At 38.8% G+C, this 21,085-nt stretch overlaps 2 protein-coding genes across 2 annotated transcripts; both read left to right on the plus strand.

Moving 5' to 3' along the window:
- Positions 1-884: 884 nt before the first annotated feature.
- Positions 885-10,100, plus strand: LOC125253706 (carboxylesterase 5A-like). Its single transcript, XM_048167726.1, has 13 exons — positions 885-1,038; positions 1,230-1,425; positions 5,460-5,598; positions 5,720-5,853; positions 5,985-6,138; positions 6,243-6,347; positions 7,747-7,848; positions 7,989-8,129; positions 8,275-8,355; positions 9,200-9,341; positions 9,424-9,573; positions 9,735-9,807; positions 9,891-10,100. The coding sequence occupies exons 1-13, from the start codon at positions 969-971 to the stop codon at positions 10,054-10,056; spliced, it is 1,653 nt and encodes a 550-aa protein (XP_048023683.1). The 5' UTR covers positions 885-968; the 3' UTR covers positions 10,057-10,100.
- A 1,404-nt stretch (positions 10,101-11,504) lies between these two features.
- Positions 11,505-20,999, plus strand: LOC125253707 (carboxylesterase 5A-like). Its single transcript, XM_048167728.1, is given in 15 exon segments — positions 11,505-11,658; positions 11,863-11,915; positions 11,917-12,059; positions 14,499-14,637; positions 14,752-14,885; positions 15,017-15,170; positions 15,275-15,379; positions 17,382-17,483; positions 17,624-17,764; positions 17,909-17,989; positions 19,880-20,021; positions 20,104-20,145; positions 20,148-20,252; positions 20,342-20,414; positions 20,498-20,999. Coding segments are annotated over 15 exon segments (1,650 nt in total). The 5' UTR covers positions 11,505-11,588; the 3' UTR covers positions 20,664-20,999.
- The last annotated feature ends 86 nt before the right edge of the window (positions 21,000-21,085 follow it).

Genomic DNA, 21,085 nt, shown 5'->3' on the forward strand with positions numbered 1-21,085 from the left:
GAGTGCAAAGACGGTGCTTACTTTGAAGAGAGCTCGCGCGCACGAGGTAGGAGCTCTGCTCGTTCTGTCAGTCAGCGCAGCAGTCGTCTCCCTCCTTCATTTTACAGTCGAATGGTGGCTAGAACGGCTCCAGGTTCAAAGGTCAATACGGAATGGATTAATCTGCGTTATTTTTTTTAACGCGTTATTTTTTCTCAGATTAATTAATCGAAATGAACGCGTTATTTTGACAGCCCTAAAAAAGCCACAAATCTAGATGAAAAGTTTATCTAGTGCAAACATTATTTTAAAAGTATAACCAATAAAACATTTTAAAATGAAAAATTGTTTAAAAATGAATGTAAAGAATGGGCATGTCCACAGCAGATTCATTACATCATTGTCATGTAGAATACCTTCAAGCTTTCCTGGAAGCTTTGTTCAATAAAAACGGCATAAGACATTATTGAATTATTAGAGAATTATTAACCTACCCGTGAAGAATCTGAGCCTCTGTGACACTCTTTAACATCTGCATTAAGACACACTTTATCAGAATGAACCTTTTTGACAGAAGAATTTACTGTGGTGGCAAATTAAATTATCCATATGGGAGAATGGCTGAGAATGAAAATGATTTTGTAGGTGTCCATTTATGACTTTTCTTTGATATGTTGATTAATTTGGTATGTTTGGTTCACTTCACTCATACATTTAATATTTTAGACCTCTTTATTCTAACAAACATGTCAGGAGAGATCACAGAGATACAATACAATTATTAACTAATTATTATATAGGGTATGGATTTCCCCCCCTCAGTGTGCAGTACACGGATTCCACTGTGTACACAGGTAACAGTTGATTTGTTTTTAGGGGGTAAAGTAGGATCAGGTTAAAGGGCAGTATTTTGTAACCGAACCTGTTTTGTGAGCTCTTCATTACATTAGAGGCTTGAGTCAGTATCAGTCTTTAACGAAAGAACAGCTATGATAAAAGACGTTTTGCTCTGCCTGTGCTTGGCCCTGGCCCCTGTTTGGACAGCCCCTGTACAGACAGGCAAGTATATCATCTTATTATATTGCTTTTTAAATAATATTAAAAATGATACATTGACATAATATTGAATTTAATGATCTATTTTGTTGATTTTATTGATTGTCAGTGTGTATATATATATGTATATATATAGTTTGTACACGTATTAAAGAATGTGTGTTTATGTCAGATTTCTGTTTGCATATGTGCAGACTCTGGGCCGGTGGTTGTTCTGAAGCATGGCAGTGTCCGTGGGCAATATATGAAAGTTAAAGGCTCTGAAAATGTGGTGGAACAATATTTGGGCATTCCTTTTGCACAGCCACCTGTTGGTCCTCTCCGTCTGGCTGCACCTATTCCTGTACAGGGATGGGAGGGCATAAGAAATGCCACTGAGCACCCACTCATGTGAGTACGGCTATCAGAGCTGGGTAGATTACTTATGAATTGTAATCAATTACTGATTACAAATTTCATGACAAAATTTGTAATCAGTAATATTTAATCTCTCACATTTTTGGTAACATAATCTGACTACTTTTGGATTACAGTTAGATTACTTTTGTGCTAACCAAAAAATATATTCTATTCTATTCTATTCAGACTCAAAAAAATATTTTTAAATTCAATGTATGGACAGTTAATACTTCAAAATACTAACACTAATGTACGTGTTAGTGTTTGCTGATAGTAACACTGAATAAAACAAAATCACATCTTATGATTTTAAAACATATTTACTTAAAATTAAGAAAATTTTGAAAACACCAACATTACAAAAACAAATATTGAAAAACATAAAATTCACAACAATATCACCGCTTCATCAAATATTTCATCTGTTTCATATATAATATTATTATATTATATTATATATATATATATATATATATATATATATATATATATATATATATATATTTCATATATATATATATATATATATATATATATATATATATATATATTTCATATATATTTTATCTATATTTCCTCCTCACCGCCAGAAAAACTCGAAGAATCACAAACGTATATAAGTGGCATGTTTATTATGAAAAAAACATAAATGTTAAAAAATGAAAAATTAGGAGAATCAATGAATTGTGAACAACTTACTGTCACGGATCCCTTGTTCCCCTGGACTCCATTTCCCAAGATCCTCCTGTTCTCCACACCTGCACTCACTTCCCTCGTCATCTCCTCATCATCACGGATCACCTGCACCTGGACTCTATCATCTGCACTCCCTTTATAATGCACTCACTCCCTGCACTCCTGGTCCGTTCTCTGTTGTGTTAATGTTGTATGTTGGTGTTCCTGCTCTTGTTTAATGAAGTAAAAGTGTATGATTGTGGAAATCCGTATCTGCCTCGTCTCTCGACCTGCATACACGTAACAGAAGAACGGACCCTAAAACCGACTGGATTTCCACAAGAAGGATGGAAGCTTCCTTCATCCCCCGGGCTCCAGCTTCTCCCATGCCTCCCAAAACGATGACAGCGGCCGAGAAAATCATCGGGCTTCTCCAGGTTGGTCGTTCGCTGGAGAGGTATGTGGAGGAGTTCGTTGAGCTCGCTTTTTTGTCTGACTGGCCTGAAGCTTGTTTGATCTCCTTGTTTCTGGATGGACTAGACGACGACACTATCCGTTTTGGTGAACCCGATTATCGTTTCTCCTTAAGCGAAACTATAAATTCCATTTTATGGTTAAATGACTCCAAATTCGTAGTCGATTGGGTTCAGGATAGGTGTTTGTCTCTGGTCCGTCCAGAAACATGGTTGGCCAGGCCAGTCAGTCAACCTCCGTCTTCCTCCGCATACCCCTTCAGCGAACTTCCGGCCTGTTCAATGCTGGACCCACACTCCTCCACTGGGTCCCGCAAGCGGAGGAGGAGAAGCAAGCCGCTCCAGTCTCTCCAGAGCCCGCTCCAGTCTCTCCAGAGCCCGCTCCAGTCTCTCCAGAGCCCGCTTCCAGTCTCTCCAGAGCCCGCTCCAATCCTCTCCAAGCCTGCTGCTGAGCTCTCTCCAGTGTCCGCCAGCGAGCCCACTCCCGTTCCAACGGGCATTCTAGTTGTGTTTGAGGGGATGGACTGGCCCTCCGCTCCAGCCGCCGCCGAGCCCTCCGCTCCAGCCGCCGCCGCCGCCGAGCCCTCCGCTCCAGCCGCTGCCGCCGAGCCCTCCGCTCCAGCCGCCGCCGCCGCCGAGCCCTCCGCTCCAGCCGCCGCCGCCGCCGAGCCCTCCGCTCCAGCCGCCGCCGCCGCCGCCGAGCCCTCCGCTCCAGCCGCCGCCGCCGAGCCCTCCGCTCCAGCCGCCGCCGCCGAGCCCGCCGCCGCCGAGCCCGCCGCTCCAGCCGCCGCCGCCGAGCCCTTTATTATGATGAACTTTGCTCTAAAAGTCTCTAATTCAAGAACTGTTTACCCTCCCTGCCTCCCTCTCCCGCCTCCTCCCATGTGCGTCTACATCACTGAACCTCCACCTCAAGCCCCCTCGCCCAGATCTCCACCTCAGACCTCTGGGCGATTACCTTCACCCCGGCCCCAACCTCCCTCTGCTCCACCGTTTCCCATCAGTCCTCCAGTATCACCAGTATCCATCCTGCCGCCACTCACACCTTGGTCACTCGTCAGCCTGCCCTCCCCTCTGGACTACACTCCTCCGTCTCCGCTCCGTCACTCCGTCCCTCAGTTCCAGTTGGCTTCCTCATTCCCCCCAGTGTTCGTTTTGTTGACTGTCTTACTGCTTCCACTGCGGCCTTCTGGAGCCCCGGCTGCGCTTCGGTCGGCGGAGCCTACAGTTTCGCCATCTCCCGCCGGTCCTTCACCGCTGCCTGGGCTCAACGGCCCTAAACCTTCGGTCCCGGACCCTCCATGGCTGCCCGCGGCACCTGACCCGCCGTGGCTGCCCGCGGCACCTGACCCGCCGTGGCTGCCCGCGGCACCTGACCCGCCGTGGCTGCCCGCGGCACCTGACCCGCCGTGGCTGCCCGCGGCACCTGACCCGCCGTGGCTGCCCGCGGCACCTGACCCGCCGTGGCTGCCCGCGGCACCTGACCCGCCGTGGCTGCCCGCGGCACCTGACCCGCCGTGGCTGCCCGCGGCACCTGACCCGCCGTGGCTGCCCGCGGCACCTGACCCGCCGTGGCTGCCCGCGGCACCTGACCCGCCGTGGCTGCCCGCGGCACCTGACCCGCCGTGGCTGCCCGCGGCACCTGACCCGCCGTGGCTGCCCGCGGCACCTGACCCGCCGTGGCTGCCCGCGGCACCTGACCCGCCGTGGCTGCCCGCGGCACCTGACCCGCCGTGGCTGCCCGCGGCACCTGACCCGCCGTGGCTGCCCGCGGCACCTGACCCGCCGTGGCTGCCCGCGGCACCTGACCCGCCGTGGCTGCCCGCGGCACCTGACCCGCCGTGGCTGCCCGCGGCACCTGACCCGCCGTGGCTGCCCGCGGCACCTGACCCGCCGTGGCTGCCCGCTGCACCTGACCCGCCGTGGCTGCCCGCTGCACCTGACCCGCCGTGGCTGCCCGCGGCACCTGACCCGCCGTGGCTGCCCTCGTCTCCTGACCCGCCATGGCCTTGGAAACCGCCCTGGAGACCTCCACTCCAGTCTTCTCCTCCCCCTGCTCCGGCTTGAGGTCTCCAGGGCGCCCACCCCCCTCCCGGTTGTTCCATCTACGGCGCGAGGACGCGCCTACCGGGAGGGGGAGGTACTGTCACGGATCCCTTGTTCCCCTGGACTCCATTTCCCAAGATCCTCCTGTTCTCCACACCTGCACTCACTTCCCTCGTCATCTCCTCATCACGGATCACCTGCACCTGGACTCTATCATCTGCACTCCCTTTATAATGCACTCACTCCCTGCATTCCTGGTCCGTTCTCTGTTGTGTTAATGTTGTATGTTGGTGTTCCTGCTCTTGTTTAATGAAGTAAAAGTGTATGATTGTGGAAATCCGTATCTGCCTCGTCTCTCGTCTGCCATTGTGTAAATAATATGTAATCATGTAATCCATAAAGTAACTGTAGTCTGATTAGGAGTATTTTAAAAAGTAGTTTACACTAGTACTTGATTTTTGGAATCTGATTGCGTAATCCAGATTACTAATCTGTTACTACTATATGTCTACTATTATTACTACTATATAGTCATAAAGTAACTGAAATATGCCATAGGCTATATCTGTACTACTATTGTGTGTGTGTGTGTGTAAAAATCAAATTAGATCAAAATCTAGTCAGATTATATTACCCAATGGGAAAAGTAATAGACTACGTCTGTGATTATCCCTTCACATGCCATAGGTTGCCAACCACTGCGTTATATTAAAGTAATATAGACCACTTTGGAGCTCAGATTTCAGATCACAACCTTATTTTACACTATATGCTCCTTTTACCACACCAACAGTATATGTGCAGTATATATCTTCTCTTGCTGTGTTATAGGTGCCTTCAAAACCCAGATATTGTGCCTATGATATCAAAGAGCATGAAGATGGATTTCACCCCCACTGGAATCTCAGAAGACTGTTTGTATCTGAATGTTTACACTCCATCTCAAAGATCAGAATCAGAAAAACTTCCAGTGAGTACTGAATTGTGGCTAAACTAGAGGACAGCACTTATTCACAGTAGAACTTTCCTATTATGCTTTATGTATAATTTTCCTAACTCCTCTGACAAAAGCAATGTATGCAAACCACCAGGTAATGGTTTGGATTCATGGAGGGAGCCTGTTCATATTTGGAGCTTCTATGTTTGACGGATCCCCGTTGGCAGCATATGAGAACATAGTTGTGGTGGTCATTCAGTACAGACTTGGAATATTAGGATTCTTCAGGTATTCATTTATGGATCAACAGTGGACACTACTCATCCAGTTTGTCCCTTTAAAAATGACATAAGATTATTGCTTACTGAAGACACTGCTTCCGCTGGGTGGGTTATAATAAAATGTGCTGTTGGTTTTAGCACAGGTGATAAGCTTGCACAAGGAAACTGGGGCTTCCTGGACCAGATAGCAGCTTTACAGTGGGTGCAGCAAAACATTGAGGCCTTTGGAGGAGACCCCCAGTCTGTCACCATAGCAGGGGAGTCTGCAGGAGGAATCAGTGCCTCTTTTCTGGTCAGTCAATGTTTGTAATGCAACATTATCTTTCTCTGTCACAGTTTATTGTTGCCTATTTTTTAATTATTTATGTTTTAATTATGTTTAATTGTTTAATTTAGACATTGTCGCCCATGACCAAGGGTCTGTTTCACCGGGCCATCTTTCAGAGTGGAGTAGCAAACACAGAGGGTTACTCCACCAGAGACCCATTGACGTTTGGAAAGGTATTTAACCCAAATACAACAATCAGTGTTTACTGCTCAATAGTTCCAAAATGGAATCTGTTATAGGGTTAGTTCACCCAAAAATGACATTTCTGTCATTAAGTACTCACCCTTGTGTCGTTCCAAACCTGTAAGACCTTCGTTCATCTTTGGAACACAAATTAAGGTATTTTGATGAAATCTGAGAGGTTTTTTTTGTACCCCCTATAGAAAGTAAAGTAAAGGTCCAGAAAGGTAGTAAAGACATAGTTAAAATAGTCATCGTGACAACAGTGGTTCAACCTTAATGTTATAAAGTGACGAGAATACTTTTTTGTGCTCAAAACAAAACAAAAATAATGACTTTATTCAACAATTTGTCAGTCTCATATGCAGTTGACAGTGCAGCACTTCCATGTTATGTCCAAATGCCAGCTCAGTATTGGCAGACGCTGTTCACGTGAGCACCACGACGCATGTGTGTGATGCTGATGCAGGAGCCGGCCAATACTGACAGTGCGTTCAAGTCCTCCTGGGAAGTTCGTATTTACCAGGTGGGAAGTCGTGTTTATGACGTTGGGTGCGTTTAAGTCACTTTCGTCAGAGCAAGATGGCGGCATACCCTCTTTTCATTAACTATACAAAAATACAGCAAGGTATTTGAAGTCTACTTCTAGAAAACGATGAACAAACACTGTGCATCAGGTGTTTTTTGGTTTGTGATGTTTTTAATTATGAATCCACTGTAAACTTTATCTTTACATATTATATTGTTATATTACAATGCTATAATATTTTGAGCATGGAATTAACTTATTTTGTTGTAAATAAATGATATCTGATATGATAACTGCGACGGGCTGAAACTAGCAAAAAACACTTGCGTCCTGTCTGGCGCTGCATTGCACCAGGTGTATAATAGTGCCCTTAAAGTTAGGAACAAACATTCTTCCATTAACATTAATAGAACATTCGTTCTAAGTTATCTGGTCTTTAATAATGTTCTAAAAACTTTAGCACAAAAACATCATTTATACATTGTTCGTGGAACTTTTTTTTTCTGAAACGCTTTAGTTGGACGTTTGTCCAACATTTTTAAAATGTTACTGCTTGTTTCAGAAAGTTTAGAGAACATTCAAAAGTAACATTTCCATGATAGAATGTTCACATAACAAAACAAAAAAAATATTTTGAACATTCATAATTTAATGGGAACATGAGCAATATTTTGCTGATGTTAGAATATATAGGGTGCATAAATTTAACTTCCTCCCAAATATTTAAATAAGAATTTAAAAGCTTAACAGAAAGTGCTTCTGGAGTGAACTTCAAATAGCACATTGTATATGAAAATTGATATATATATAAGATATTTTCAGTGTTTAGAAGAAAGCTGATTGTCTGTAATCTGTTTGACCAGTTGATAGCAAATGTTACTGAGTGTGACTTCAGCTCTTCTGAAGTGCTGGTCAAGTGCATAAAAGAACTGACTGAGGAACAGATCATCAATGCAACTAAAAAGGTAGGAGCAGAGAATGTGAAATGAGATGCTTTCCAGTATTTCATTAAGAAAAAATGCTAAGCTCTGTTGGTGATATTCTGTATTAATATACAGATTGAAGAGAGAATTAATTAATTTCTTAGACCAAGTGATTTCCTTAGAAACACATTTTCTTTGGAGCGACAGTTGATGGGGTCTTTCAGAAAGATCTACCAGAGGAGATACTAAAGAGCAAAGACTTTCAGAAAGTTCCAATTCTAGTCGGAACAACAAACCATGAATGTGGATGGATGCTCATTCAGGTAAGTATCATATCGTTTTTGTATGGAACAGTACAGTGAAACAAAAGGTCTAAGAATCTTTATGAACATTATGAAATAGGAAAAACCCAAACAATACATGGTGCTGAACAGGATGTGCTAATTTTTTTTAATATCATTATTTCAGGCCTTTGTCTCAGGAGAATGGATAAAAGGGATGGACACAAAATCAGTGAAAGCAATTTTGGACACTGTTAACAAAGCTGGTGTAAAGTTCAACAACTTCTTTCTTCCCAGATTATTTCTAGTGATTTATAGTTAAAGGGTTAGTTCAACCATTTATTACTCACCCTGGTGTCGTTCCACATCCATAAGACCTTCAATCATCTTCGGAACACAAATTAATATCTTTTTGATGAAGTCTGAGAGGTTTCTGTCTCTCCATAGAGATCCAACGCAACTACCACTCCAAGGTCCAGAAAGATAGGAAAAAGACATCATTAAAGTATTCCATGTGACTCCAGTGGCTTAAACTCAATTTTATGAAGCGACGTTTGTGCTTTGTTTGCGCAAAAAAAAAAAAAAAAAAACATAATTTACCACTTTACTTACAAAAATATTAATCTGGAACGAGAGCATCACGACACGTGTTTTGTGTTCATGTGAGAGCTGGCATTGTTGTGTGAACACGCTTTGGATAATATTATTTTGTAAATAAAGTGGTAAATTATGGGTTTTTTTTGCACAAACAAAGCACTCGCCTTCATAAAATTGAGTTCAGGCCACTGGAGTCACATGGAATACTTTAATGATGTTTTCCTATCTTTCTGGACCTTGCAGTGGTAGTTGCGTTGGATCTCTGGAGAGAGAGAAACCTCTCAGACTTCAACAAAAAGATCTTAATTTGTGTTCCGAAGATGATCAAAGGTCTTATGGATGTGGAACGACATGAGGGTGAGTAATACATTTTTAGGTGAACTAACTCTTTAAATTATGCAGCCCTGTTTATTTGGATTAACTCAGTCTGGCTAATTTGTTAGTATTTGTCTCACTCTAGTGGACATAGTACAAAATACAATGAATGTGTTTAAGTTTTCTCTCTGTCATCATAGAAATCAGGAGCCAATGAAATCATTGCAGAAGAATACTTAAAAGATGCTAAAACTCCTGAGGACATTCGCGACGCATTAACTGAGATGCTGGGGGATATTTTTATAGTGATGCCCTCCATTACGGCTGCAACTTATCACAGAGGTTGGTTGCAATGTTACTTGTACTGCAGTTTTACTATTGGTTGGCATTATTATTTGCCAACATCCTAATTATAACTTCACAGATGCTGGGGTGCCTGTGTATATGTATGAGTTCCAGCACCGGCCCAGTATATTAAAAGATGTCAGACCCAGCTTTGTGAAGGCTGACCATGCTGATGACATTGGATTTGTGTTTGGGGCCTGCTTTTGGGATGGCCATATCAAACTTGTGGGTAAGCAGATCTAAGAAATGTTTGCCCTGGTTAATTATTATGATATTTGACAATTATAATGGACAGTTACTGTGAAACTGCAAATGATTGCAGCAGAATTGAAATGGTTGTGATGAAGTGGTGATGTGTGGTTATGGATATCAACTCTTTATCTTCCACAGGAACACTAAGTGAGGAGGAAAACAAACTATGCAGAACTGTCATGGGATACTGGGCTAACTTTATTCGTACTGGGTGAGTGCATTAGATGCTGGACACAGAGTATTAGGATCTGTTACTGATGATCCTTTATTCATTAAATAAATATTTTATTTCAGCTCACCAAATGGGCCCGGTCTGGTGCATTGGCCTGTATACGACCAGTCTAATAAATACATGAACCTGGGATTGCAGCAAACTGAGGGACAGGGTCTGAAGATGGGCAAGCTGCTCTTTTTCACTGAAGAACTGCCTAAAAAACTTGCTGCACTCCACACAGCCTAATTATATATTACAACAATAAACATAGAGCTGTGCATAAATGATTATTTTTGTCTCCATGCAGTGCAGTTGTTGCCAGAGAAATCTTTTGCTATTGATATAGATTTCTGCAAGCATTTCAATGTTTCCCAAATCCAGCCAAAATCTGGAAATTGGCATAAAAAAAAAACTGTATCAGTATCCTGCATGATTAGAAATACCTTCATGCATGTGTGTAATAGTTTGAGAGTGAAATTAAAATGAATGTACAAAACTGTTCCGCATTTAGATGGAAACAACAGGCTACAACAGAAAATACATTATGAAATTAAGTAATAAAAAATCAAGCAAAAAATATCAAGATAAATTGCTTAAGAAAGGTTTTATACTATTTACACATGCAATATATCAAATGTTTTCACATTTTAATATTTAGCATATACATACTTATAATAATATATTATTTACTGTATATTAATAATTTTATTATCAATTGTATAATCATTTTAATATTATTAATTATTTAATAGTTGTCATGCAAAAATATAAGGAATGACAAGATGTGTGACATTCAAAAATTGCTACATAGGCTTTCTTTCTGAAATACATTAAAAAATGCTGCACATGCAGCAACTAAACTGACCATATCAAACGTGAACAGTAAAAAATGTGCAGTGAGCAGTCACGTGTCATCAAGGCTACGTCACTGGATTCCTCCATCCGCTACTGATATTGTCGCGCATGCGCACACTCAGACTTCTTCAGAGCACTCTGTATATGGTCAAGCCCATGCATACCTTAAATTATATTTAGTAGGTGTACAAAATATAAAAAAAGACACAAATCTAGATGCAAAGCTTATCTAGTGCAAACATTATTTTAAAAGTATAACCAATAAAACATTTTAAAATGAAAAATTGTTTAAAAATAAACAATTGGACTTTCCTGTAAAGAGTGGGCATGTCCACAGCAGATTCATTACATCATTGTCATGTAGAATACCTTCAAGCTTTCCTGGAAGCTTTGTTCAATAAAAACGGCATAAGACATGAATTATTAACCTACCTGTGAAGAATCTGAGCCTCTGTGACACTCTTTAACATCTGCATTAAGACACACTTTATCAGAATGAACCTTTTTGACAGAAGAATTTACTGTGGTGGCAAATTAAATTATCCATATGGGAGAATGGCTGAGAATGGAAATGATTTTGTAGGTGTCCATTTATGACTTTTGATATGTTGATTAATTTGGTATGTTTGGTTCACTTCACTCATACATTTAATATTTTAGACCTCTTTATTCTAACAAACATGTCAGGAGAGATCACAGAGATACAATACAATTATTAACTAATTATTATATAGGGTATGGATTTCCCCCCCTCAGTGTGCAGTACACGGATTCCACTGTGTACACAGGTAACAGTTGATTTGTTTTTAGGGGGTAAAGTAGGATCAGGTTAAAGGGCAGTATTTTGTAACCGAACCTGTTTTGTGAGCTCTTCATTACATTAGAGGCTTGAGTCAGTATCAGTCTTTAATGAAAGAACAGCTATGATAAAAGACGTTTTGCTCTGCCTGTGCTTGGCCCTGGCCCCTGTTTGGACAGCCCCTGTACAGACAGGCAAGTATATCATCTTATTATATTGCTTTTTAAATACTATTAAAAATGATACATTGAAATAATATTGAATTTAATGATCTATTTTGTTGATTTTATTGATTGTCATGTGTGTGTGTGTGTGTATATATATATATATATATATATATAGTTTGTACACGTATTAAAGAATGTGTGTTTATGTCAGATTTCTGTTTGCATATGCAGACTCTGGGCCGGTGGTTGTTCTGAAGCATGGCAGTGTCCGTGGGCAATATATTGAAAGTTAAAGGCTCTGAAAACGTGGTGGAACAATATTTGGGCATTCCTTTTGCACAGCCACCTGTTGGTCCTCTCCGTCTGGCTGCACCTAATCCTGTACAAGGATGGGAGGGCATAAGAAATGCCACTGAGCACCCACTCATGTGAGTACGGCTATCAGAGCTGGGTAGATTACTTAAATTTCATGACAAAATTTCTAATCAGTATTATTTTAGTAGATTACACATTTTTGGTAACGTAATCTGACTACTTTTGGATTACATTTACATTACTTTTGTGCTAACCAAAAATATATTCTATTCTATTCAGCCTCAACAAATTATTTTTAAATTCAATGTATGGACAGTTAATACTTCAAAATTTTAACACTAATGTACGTGTTAGTGTTTGCTGATAGTAACACTGAATAAAACAAAATCACATCTTATGATTTTAGAACATATTTACTTAAAATTAAGTAAATTTAGAAAACACCAACATTACAAAAACAAATATTGAAAAACATAAAATTCACAACAATATCACCGCTTCATCAAATATTTCATCTGTTTCATATATAATATTATTATTATATTCATATACAGGTGGTGGTCATATAATTAGAATATTGTGAAAAAGTCGCCTACATGTAAAGTAAAACATTTCAAAAGTTTTTTTTAAACAATTTGTTGATTAGAGCGTACAGCTAATGAAAGTCCAAAATCCAGTATCTCAAAATATTAGAATATTTACATTTGAGTTTCATTAAATGACCCCTACAGTATAAATTATGGTATCTCTTGTTCTTTGAAACCACACTAATGGGGAAGACTGCTGACTTGGCAATGGTCCAGGAGACAATCATTGACACCCTCCACAAAGAGAGTAAGTCACAGAAGGTCATTACTGAACGGGGTGGCTGTTTACAGAGTGATGTATCAAAGCATATTAAATGCAAAGTTGACTAGAACAAGCTTGATAATACTGTCAAGTAAAGCCGATTCAAACACTTGGGAGAGCTTCACATTGAGTCAAATGAAGCCGGAGTCAGCGCATCAAGAGTCACCACACTCAGACATCTTCAGGAAAAGGACTACCAAGCCACTTCTGAAACAGAAACAACGTCAGAAGCATCTTACCTGGGCTAAGGAGAAAAAGAACTGGACAGTGAACAGTGGTCAAAAGTCCTCTTTTCAGATAAAAGTAAATTTTGCATTTCATGTTGAAATCATGGTCCCAGAGTCTGAAGGAAGACTGGAGAGGCACAGAATCCAAGCTGCTTGAAGTCTAGTGGGAAGTTTATGAAGTTAGTAATGATTTGGGGGGCCGTGACGTCTGCTGGTGTTGGTCCATTGTGTTTTATCAAGTGCAAAGATTTTGGAGCACTTTATGCTTCCATCTGCTGACAAGCTTTATGGAGATGCTGATTTCCTTTTCCAGCAGGACTTTAGCACCTGCCCACAGTGCAAAAACCACTTCCAAGTGGTTTGCTGACCATGATATTACTGTATTTTATTGGCCAGCCAACATGCCTGAGCCCTGAATCTATGGCATATTTTCAAGAGAAAGAGGAGAAACAGTCGATCCAACAATATACAGATGATCTGAAGGCTCAATAGTGCCTCAGCAGTGCCACAGGCTGATCACTTCCATGCCACACTTCACTGATGCTGTAATTTGTGCTAGGAGCAAGTCATTTGCTGTAATATGTGCTGCCGACCAAGTATTGAGTGTACAAATGAACATACTTTAAAGAACTTGAACTTTTCTGTTTTGAAAATCCATTTTTTGACTGATCTTAGGAAATATTCTAATATTTTGAGATACTGGATTTTGGACTTTCATGAGCTGTATGCTCTAATCATCAAAATGTAAAAAAAAAAATTTTTGAAATGTTTTACTTTACATGTAGGGAATCTAGAATATATGAAAGTTTCATTTTTAAAAATAATTTACAATAAAAAAATGAACTTTTTCACGATAATCTAATTATATGACCAGCACCTGTATGTATATTTCATATATATTTTATCTATATTTCCTCCTCACCGCCAGAAAAACTCGAAGAATCACAAACGTATATAAGTGGGATGTTTATTATGAAAAAAACATAAATGTTAAAAAAAAAGAAAAATTAGGAGAATCATTGAATTGTGAACAACTTTCTGCCATTGTGTAAATAATATGTAATCATGTAATCCATAAAAAAGTAACTGTAGTCTGATTACGAGTATTTTAAAAAGTAGTTTACACTAGTACTTGATTTTTGGAATCTGATTGCGTAATCCAGATTACTAATCTGTTACTACTATATGTCTACTATATTACTACTATATAGTCATAAAGTAACTGAAATATGCCATAGGCTATATCTGTACTACTATTGAATGTGTGTGTGAAAATCGAATTAGATCAAAATCTAGTCAGATTATATTACCCAATGGGAAAAGTAATAGACTACGTTTGTGATTATCCCTTCACATGCCATAGGTTGTCGACCGCTGCGTGATATAGACCACTTTGGAGCTCATTTTACACTATATGCTCCTTTTACCACACCAACAGTATATGTGCAGTATATATCTTCTCTTGCTGCGTTATAGGTGCCTTCAAAACCCAGATATTGTGCCTATGGTATCAAAGACCATGAAGATGGATTTCACCCCCACTGGAATCTCAGAAGACTGTTTGTATCTGAATGTTTACACTCCATCTCAAAGATCAGAATCAGAAAAACTTCCAGTGAGTACTGAATTGTGGCTAAACTAGCACTTATTCACAGTAGAACTTTCCTATAATGCTTTATGTATAATTTTCCTAACTCCTCTGACAAAAGCAATGTATGCAAACCACCAGGTAATGGTTTGGATTCATGGAGGGGGCCTGGTCATGGGCGGAGCTTCTATGTTTGATGGATCCCCGTTGGCGGCATATGAGAACATAGTTGTGGTGGTCATTCAGTACAGACTTGGAATGTTAGGATTCTTCAGGTATTCTTTTATGGATCAACAGTGGACACTACTCATCCAGTTTGTCCCTTTAAAAATGACATAAGATTATTGCTTACTGAAGACACTGCTTCCGCTGGGTGGGTTATAATAAAATGTGCTGTTGGTTTTAGCACAGGTGATAAGCTTGCACAAGGAAACTGGGGCTTCCTGGACCAGATAGCAGCTTTACAGTGGGTGCAGCAAAACATTGAGGCCTTTGGAGGAGACCCCCAGTCTGTCACCATAGCAGGGGAGTCTGCAGGAGGAATCAGTGCCTCTTTTCTGGTCAGTCAATGTTTGTAATGCAACATTATCTTTCTCTGTCACATTTTATTGTTGCCTATTTTTTAATTATTTATGCTTTAAGTATGTTTAATTGTTTAATTTAGACATTGTCACCCATGACCAAGGGTCTGTTTCACCGGGCCATCTTTCAGAGTGGAGTAGCAACCTTGATGGGTTACTCCACCAAAGATCCATTGACATATGGAAAGGTATTTAGTCCAAAAACAGCAATCAGTGTGTACTGCTCAATAGTTCCTTAAGGGAATCTGTTATGAACAAACATTCTTCCATTAACATTAATAGAACATTCGTTCCAAGTTATCTGGTCTTTAATAATGTTCTCAAAAATTTAGCACAAAAACATCATTTATACATTGTTCGTGGAACTTTTTTTTTTCTGAAACGCTTTAGTTGGACGTTTGTCCAACATTTTTTAAATGTTACTGCTTGTAGTAACATTTCCATAATGTTTGCAAAATGATATAATGAAATGTTCACATAACCCCCAAAAAAACTAAAACAAAAAAACGGATGTTTTGAACATTCATAGAACATTCAGATATAACATTTTCATAATTTAATGGGAACATTAGCAATATGTTGCTGATGTTAGAATATATAGGGCACATAAATCGAATTTAACTTCCTCCCAAATATTAAAATAAGAATTTAAAAGCTTAAAGGATTAGTCCACTTTTAAATACACTTTTCCTGATAAATTTACTCACCCCCATGTCATCCAAGATGTTCATGTCTTTCTTTCGTCAGTCGAAAAGAAATGAAGGTTTTTGAGGAAAACATTCCAGGATTATTCTCCTTACAGTGGATTTCAATGGCTACCAACAAGTTGAAGGTCAAAATTGCAGTTTCAGTGCAGCTTCAAGGGCTTTAAACGATACCAGATGAGTAATAAGGGTCTTATCTAGCGAATCGATAGGTCATTTTCGAAAAAAATACAACCGTTTATGCTTTATAAACAAAATATCGCCTTGAACGTACTTTCCGCTTCCGCATTCTTCATAACGCTTACGCTGAATGTCCTACGCCTTTCCTATTCAAGTTACGGAAAAAAACGAAACTGGCGCCGCGTTCGTTCCGTAAGTAGAATAGGGAAGGCGTAGAACATTCAGCGTAAGCGTTATGAAGAATGCGGAAGCGGAAAGTACGTTCAAGGCGATATTTTGTTTATAAAGCATAAACGGTTGTATTTTTTTCGAAAATGACCGATCGATTCGCTAGATAAGACCCTTATTACTCATCTGGTATCGTTTAAAGCCCTTAAAGCTGCACTGAAACTGCAATTTTGACCTTCAATCTGTTGGTAGCCATTGAAATCCACTGTAAGGAGAATAATCCTGGAATGTTTTCCTCAAAAACCTTCATTTCTTTTTGACTGACGAAAGAAAGACATGAACATCTTGGATGACATGGGGGTGAGTAAATTTATCAGGAAAAGTGTATTTAAAAGTGGACTAATCCTTTAAAGGGTTAGTTCACCCAAAAATGAAAATAATGTAATTTATTACTCACCCTCATGTCGTTCTACACCCTTAAGTTCTTCATTCATCTTCAGAACACAAATTAAGATATTTTTTGAAGAAATCTGATGACTCAGTGAGGCCTCTATTGCTAGCTATGTCACAGAACCTCTCAAGATCCATAAAGGTACTCAAAACATATTTAAAACAGTTCATGTGAGTTCAGTGGTTCTACCTTAATACTATAAAGCAACGAGAATACTTTTTGTGTGCCAAAAAAAATAAAAAATAAAAAAAAATAACGACTTTTCAACAATATAGTGATGGGCAATTTCAAAACACTGCTTCTGAGCTTCACGAATATTTTGTTTCGAATTAGTGATTCGGATTGTGTATCAAACTGCTGAAATCACATGACTTTGGTGCTCTGAACAACTGATTCAAAACAAAAGATTCGTAAAGCTTCGAAGCAGTGCTTTATAATATTAAGGTAGAACCACTGAACTCATATGAACTGTTTTAAATACATTTTGAGTACCTTTATGGATCTTGAGAAGTTCAGTGACATTACTGGCAATAGAGGCCTCACTGAGCCATTGGATTCCATCAAAAATATCTTAATTTGTGTTCCGAAGATGAATGAAGGTCTTACGGGTGTAGAACGACATGAGTAATATATATATATATATATATGTTTAGAAGAAAGCTGATTGTCTGTAATCTGTTTGACCAGTCGATAGCAAATGTTACTGAGTGTGACTTCAGCTCTTCTGAAGTGCTGGTCAAGTGCATAAAAGAACTGACTGAGGAACAGATCATCAATGCAACTAAAAAGGTAGGAGCAGAGAATGTGAAATGAGATGCTTTCCAGTATTTCATTAAGAAAAAATGCTAAGCTCTGTTGGTGATATTCTGTATTAATATACAGATTGAAGAGAGAATTAATTAATTTCTTAGACCAAGTGATTTCCTTAGAAACACATTTTCTTTGGAGCGACAGTTGATGGGGTCTTTCAGAAAGATCTACCAGAGGAGATACTAAAGAGCAAAGACTTTCAGAAAGTTCCAATTCTAGTCGGAACAACAAACCATGAATTTGGATGGATACTTCTTCAGGTAAGTATCATATCGTTTTTGTATGGAACAGTACAGTGAAACAAAAGGTCTAAGAATCTTTATGAACTTTATGAAATAGGAAAAACCCAAACAATACATGGTGCTGAACAGGATGTGCTAATTTTTTAAATATTATTATTTCAGGTCTTTGTCTCAGGAGAATGGATAAAAGGGATGGACACAAAATCAGTGAAAGCAATTTTGGACACTGTTAACGAAGCTGGTGTAAAGTTCAACAACTTCTTTCTTCCCAGATTATTTCTAGTGATTTATAGTTAAAGGGTTAGTTCAACCAAAAATGAAAGTTCTGTCATTTATTACTCACCCTGGTGTCATTCCACATCCATAAGACCTTCGTTCATTTTTGGAACACAAATTAAGATCTTTTTGATGAAGTCTGAGAGGTTTCTGTCTCTCCATAGAGATCCAACGAAACTACCACTCCAAGGTCCAGAAAGATAGGAAAAAGACATCATTAAAGTATTCCATGTGACTCCAGTGGCCTAAACTCAATTTTATGAAGTGAGTGCTTTGTTTGTGCAAAAAAAAAAAAAAACACTACTAGTCAAAAGTTTGGAAACATTACTATTTTTAATGTTTTTGAACGAAGTCTCTTATGCTCATTAAGGCTGCATTTATTTCATAATAAATACAGAAAAACAAAAATATTGTGAAATATTTTTACAATTTAAAATGATGGTTTTCTATTTTAATATACTTTAAAATATAATTATTTTCTGTAATGCAAAGCTGAATTTTCAGCATCATTACTCCAGTCTTCAGTGTCACATGATCTTTCAGAAATCATTCTAATATGCTGATTTGATACTCAGTTATTATCAATGTTGAAAACAGTTTTGTTGCTTAATATTTTTTTGTAACCTGTGATAGTTTTTTCAGGATTCATTGATGAATAAATGGTCAAAAAGAACAGCATTTATTCAAAAAATTAATCTTTTCTAACAATATAAATCTTTACTATCACTTTTTATCAATTTAACACATCCGTGCTGAATAAAAGTATTAATTTTTTTCAAAAAAAAAGAAAGAAAAAAAATGACTGACCCCAAACCATTTTTGAATGGTAGTGTATATTGTTACAAAAGATTTCAATTTTAAATAAATGCTGATATTTTTAACTTTTTATTCATCAAAGAATCCTGAAAAAGTATCACAGGTTATAAAATAATATTAAGCAGCACAACTGTTTCCAACATTGATAATAAATCAGCATATTAGAATGATTTCTGAAGGATCTTGTGACACTGAAGACTGGAGTAATGATGCTGAAAATTCAGCTTTGCATCACAGAAATAAATTATATTTTAAAGTATATTAAAATAAAAAAACATAATTTTAAATTGTAATAATATTTCACAATATTATTGTTTTTTCTGTATTTATTATGAAACAAATGCAGCCCTAATGAGCATAAGAGACTTCGTTCAAAAACATTAAACATAGTAATCTTTCCTAAATTTTGACTGGTAGTGTAATTTACCACTTTACTTACAAAAATTAATCTGCAATGCACGTTCACGAGAGCATCACGACGTATACATGCTGTGTTCAGACTCGCGTGTCAACTCATTAATGCACATGTACGAGTGTTCACGAGAGCATCACGACACGTGTTTTGTGTTCATGTGAGAGCTGGCATTGTTGTGTGAACACGCTTTGGATAATATTATTTTGTAAATAAAGTGGTAAATTATGTTTGGGGTTTTTTTGCACAAACAAAGCACTCGCCTTCATAAAACTGAATTTAGGCCACTGGAGCTACATGAAGTACTTTAATGATGTTTTTCCTATCTTTCTGGACCTTGGAGTGGTAGTTGCGTTGGATCTCTATGGAGAGACAGAAACCTCTCAGACTTCATCAAAAAGAAAATTAATTTGTGTTCCGAAGATGATCAAAGGTCTTATGGATGTGGAATGACCCCAGGGTGAGTAATACATTTTTGGGTGAACTCTTTAAATTAAGCAGCTCTATTTATTTGTATTAACTCAGTCTGGCTAATTTGTTAGTATTTGTCTCACTCTAGTGGACATAGTACAAAATACAATTCAGAAGACTTGGCAGAATGTGTTTAAGTTTTCTCTCTGTCATCATAGAAATCAGGAGCCAATGAAATCATTGCAGAAGAATACTTAAAAGATGCTAAAACTCCTGAGGACATTCGCAACGCATTAACTGAGATGCTGGGGGATATTTTTATGGTGATGCCCTCCATTACGGCTGCAATTTATCACAGAGGTTGGTTGCAATGTTACTTGTACTGCAGTTTTACTATTGGTTGGCATTATTATTTGCCAACATCCTAATTATAACTTCACAGATGCTGGGGTGCCTGTGTATATGTATGAGTTCCAGCACCGGCCAGTATATTTAAAGATGTCAGACCCAGCTTTGTGAAGGCTGACCATGCTGATGACGTTGGATTTGTGTTTGGGGCCTGCTTTTGGGATGGCCATATCAAAATTGTGGGTAAGCAGATCTAAGAAAGTGTTTGCCCTGGTTAATTATTATGATATTTGACAATTATATTATGGATATCAACTCTTTATCTTCCACAGAAACACTAAGTGAGGAGGAAAACAAACTATGCAGAACTGTCATGGGATACTGGGCTAACTTTATTCGTACTGGGTGAGTACATTAGATGCTGGACACAGAGTATTAGGATCTGTTACTGATGATCCTTTATTCATTAAATAAATATTTTATTTTAGCTCACCAAATGGGCCTGGTCTGGTGCATTGGCCTCTATACGACCAGTCTAATAAATACATGAACCTGGGATTGCAGCAAACTGAGGGACAGGGTCTGAAGATGGGCAAGCTGCTCTTTTTCACTGAAGAACTGCCTAAAAAACTTGCTGCACTCCACACAGCCTAATTATATATTACAACAATAAACATAGTGCTGTGCATAAATGATTATTTTTGTCTCCATGCAGTGCAGTTGCTGCCAGAGAAATCTTTTGCTATTGATATAGATTTCTGCAAGCATTTCAATGTTTCCCAAATCCAGCCAAAATCTGGAAATTGGCATAAAAAAAAAAACTATCAGTATCCTGCATGATTAGAAATACATTCATGGATGTGTGTAATAGTTTGAGAGTGAAATTAAAATGAATGTACAAAACTGTTTGCATTTAGATGGAAACAACAGGCTACAACAGAAAATACATTATGAAATTAATTAATAAAAAAATCAAGCAAAAAATATCAAGATAAATTGCTTAAGAGAGGTTTTATACTATTTACACATGCAAATGTTTTCACATTTTAATATTTAGCATATACATATATACTTAT

This window comes from Megalobrama amblycephala, linkage group LG19, assembly GCF_018812025.1.
Source record: "Megalobrama amblycephala isolate DHTTF-2021 linkage group LG19, ASM1881202v1, whole genome shotgun sequence".
NCBI classification, from domain to species: domain Eukaryota; kingdom Metazoa; phylum Chordata; class Actinopteri; order Cypriniformes; family Xenocyprididae; genus Megalobrama; species Megalobrama amblycephala.

Coding starts and splice junctions, on each gene's coding strand:
- LOC125253706 (XM_048167726.1), top strand. CDS start 969: ATGATAAAAGACGTTTTGCTCTGCCTGTGCTTGGCCCTGGCCCCTGTT. Junction 1,426..5,459: donor GCCACTGAGCACCCACTCAT/GTGAGTACGGCT, acceptor GCTGTGTTATAG/GTGCCTTCAAAACCCAGATA. Junction 9,574..9,734: donor TGGCCATATCAAACTTGTGG/GTAAGCAGATCT, acceptor TATCTTCCACAG/GAACACTAAGTGAGGAGGAA.